This window comes from Penaeus japonicus, unplaced genomic scaffold (genome assembly GCF_977035675.1).
Source record: "Penaeus japonicus unplaced genomic scaffold, GWHDUDI00000001_assembly GWHDUDI00000006, whole genome shotgun sequence".
NCBI lineage: Eukaryota > Metazoa > Arthropoda > Malacostraca > Decapoda > Penaeidae > Penaeus > Penaeus japonicus.
The window spans coordinates 15505756-15509033 of NW_028234408.1; the positions used below are offsets into that span (position 1 = coordinate 15505756).

General features: G+C 47.9%; 1 protein-coding gene across 1 annotated transcript; it reads left to right on the forward strand.

Moving 5' to 3' along the window:
- The first annotated feature begins 1720 nt into the window (after positions 1–1720).
- LOC147471666 (uncharacterized) lies at positions 1721–2809 on the forward strand. The gene has a single exon (XM_086537459.1). The coding sequence runs from the start codon at positions 1721–1723 to the stop codon at positions 2807–2809; it is 1089 nt and encodes a 362-aa protein (XP_086393585.1).
- Positions 2810–3278: the final 469 nt, after the last annotated feature.

The window sequence follows — 3278 nt, forward strand, 5'->3', positions numbered from 1 at the left end:
CAATAGGGGGATCTCAACACATGTGAAGGAGAGAGTGAGAAATGCAAAAACGCAACTACAGAAATGTAAAAGGTTCAGCGGGTGCACTGAACGAATAAAAGTACAACTATACAAATCCCTCATCAGGCCCATATTGGAATACCCTCCAGTTCCAATGAATGTGATTTCAAAGACACAAATGCTCACCATACAAGCAGTACAAAACAAAGCCCTTATATGGGCATTAGGTGCCCAATATCCCAATATACCATCAGCTGCAACATTGCACGACCACTACAATATCCAACCTATGAACATACGAATACATACCCTAGCAAAAAGGGTATGGGAGAAATTAGAACATCTCGAAGACCAAAACTATGCAAGAATCACGCATCACGATCTTGGCACAAACAACCACTCCTGGTTTCCCAGGAGTCTACCACTCACCTTACGGGAACCACCGCCTCTCTACAGCTACCGGAGCAGAAACCGGAACTTGAACAATGACCAAAACGATGATCCAGACGATCCAGCGTAGTCTGAAGAAAACCTGGAAAGAAAAAGAAACATAAACAATGAAGAATCCAAACGAAAACGACGAACCTGGAAAGGAAAAGAAACAATTAAAACAAAAAAGCTTCACTCCACCTCTCGCAACCGAAGCCACGATCTCCTCTGGCTCTTGTGAGGAGACCGAGACGAAGGCTAGAGAAAGGAGTGGAGATGTACCATCTTACAAACTCGCCAAAGACTCGTTGTGTGCATATCACTAACGTGTGTGGGGTCAGATGACCCCAACACGAGGTGATATGCAAACGACGAGGACGGGCGAGATGGAGACGGACAAAAAAAAAAAAAAAAAACAGGTGAAGGGTTAACTATAAGGAATTACTAACTATATCATTACAAAAAAAAAAAAAAAAAAAAAAAAAAAGGTTAAGGATTAACTACTTATAACTTATAACTCCTCTGGCTCTTGTGAGGAGATCGAGACAGAGGTCAGAGAAAGAAGTGGCAACTGACTAACTCAAAGAACCTCAGGTGGTGGGCAATAATAAGAGGAACCTCGAGGATTTTTATGCTAATTTAATCTATGTATGAACACATACATACAATAAGTATATGGACACGGAGCAGGAGGTGACTACCAACAGACAAGACAAAGCGAGGTGCGTGCCAAGGAGAAAGATAACCTCACCAGGCAAGAGGGATATCCCCTCAAACTATCACACTCCACCTTGTTTACATTTCCCTAGCTAGCTTCTAAACCTCTCCTCTTCTTTCAACATGGAATGTTATCATCCCATGTCTTTCCAAGGTAGCTTTAGCTTTAGCTTCAGCCGGCCCCGCTCTCTCTCTCCGTGGCCGTAATTACCGAGTGAAGTGAATACTAAGTGAAGTGACTGTTAAGACGTAATTATCGAGTGAAGTGAATACTAAGTGAAGTGACTGTTAAGACGTAATTATCGAGTGAAGTGAATACTAAGTGAAGTGACTGCCGAAACGTTGTGATCAAGTACCTAGTGTTACTGTTTATTCGTGCCTACATACATATGTGCTTTTCTTGTGATGTGTTATTGTATGTTTGTAATGCGTGTAGTGTACGTCTCTCAATAATACACGACAGAAACGTGCCCTGCTCTTTCCTTGTCCTGACTGTTTGATTCTATACTCGTGGAAGAACCTGTGACATTGGCGACCTTGCCAGGATCAAACAGTCAGTGGCAGTCAAGCCACCATGAGGGATTACCTGCAAGAAGCCAGGGAGTTTGGCCTCCAAGGGATGGAAGTCCTAACATACATTGAACAGCAAGAAAAACTCAGGCGGGAGGATGAGGAGCGTATGTATCAGCAGCGGGAGAAGGAGAGGAAGGAACAGGTACGGCAGCGGAAACTCCAGGAGCGCCAGCTGGAGGAGCAGCGGCGGCAACGGGAACATGAAGAATGGATGATGAAAAAACAAAAGGACCAAGAGTCGAAGCCACTAAGCCCCAACATGCGGTCGTGTAAGGGAGGTCTCCCCTTCACCGAATTCGTTGACGGGCGGGACAGCATCGACTCCTTCATACAGAGATTCGAAAACTGGGCCACCCACGCAGAACTGCCTCACAACCAGTGGTCAATCTTTCTTGGGAATGCGCTATCAGGAGCAGCCCTCGAGGTATATACCCACCTGCCCCCCAGCAGCCAACTTGACTACGAGGTACTCAAGGAAGCACTGCTTGCTCGGTATAATCTCACGGAGGAGGGCTATCGCAAGAAGTTCCGAGAAAGTGAACAGGAGTCTGGAAAGGAAACGCCACTGCAATTTGTCTGTCGGCTGAACGATTATTTTGATAGATGGATCGTACAAGCAGGGGTGAGCCGAGACTATGAGGGAGTGAGATGGATGATGGTCAAGGAACAATTCTTGAGCAAATGTAGCAAGGAGTTGGCGACATTTGTACGTGAACGCGGCCCTAAGAATAGTGCTGAGTTAATTGCATATGCTGGCCTCTTCCTGGAGGCGCGGGGCCTGCCAGCGATCGGCAGTATTAGCAAGCCTGCCCAGAGACCACCCATTAGCCAAAACGACAATCGGCCAAACTCCGATCCCCGGGCTTCGCAGAGAGTAAGGGGCGATCGGCCTGTGCAGGTCAACCTGTCAAACCGGTGCTTCCGTTGCAATCGTGTAGGGCATAGAGCGTCGGACTGCCCCACTACGGCAGCAGCACACCAGAGAAACTATGCCGGCAGACCACCAACCAGGGACCGCCCCATGCCAGTACGTGCAGCGGCTGCAGAGGTGGAGGAAATGGAAATGGGCGATGTTTTGTACGAAGCATGACTAGATGATGTTCGCACAACCCCAGAGCACGGTGCACAACAAGGAAGAAGTGCTGAGCAAGAGAAAGACCTGGACCTATCAGTCCCTTTGTATGCAGGTGTCGGATCCTTTGCCGGTGGTGGGAAGCTAAACTTGGTAGAGGGCACAGTGGGTAGCCGGAGAGTGAAAGTGCTGCGTGACACCGGCTGTACGACGATCATTGTGAGGTCGAAGTACGTGGCCAACGACGAATATACCGGTAAGCCAGTATCAATAAGAATGCTGGACAACACGGTTCGGAGGGCATGGCCGGTGAGAATTGCCATCAATACTCCATATCTTCAAGGGAAAGTCAATGGCCTATGCATGCCGGACCTCATAGCCGATCTCATCATTGGGGAAGTGCCAGGAGCAGGAAGCAACAGCAAGATGTTGCTGGGGCTGTGGCGACCCGGGCAGCTGCGAAAAAGCATACAGAGAAATTGAAGGC

Bases quoted from the DNA above. Each gene is read 5' to 3' on its own strand.
- LOC147471666 (XM_086537459.1), top strand. From the start codon at position 1,721: ATGAGGGATTACCTGCAAGAAGCCAGGGAGTTTGGCCTCCAAGGGATG.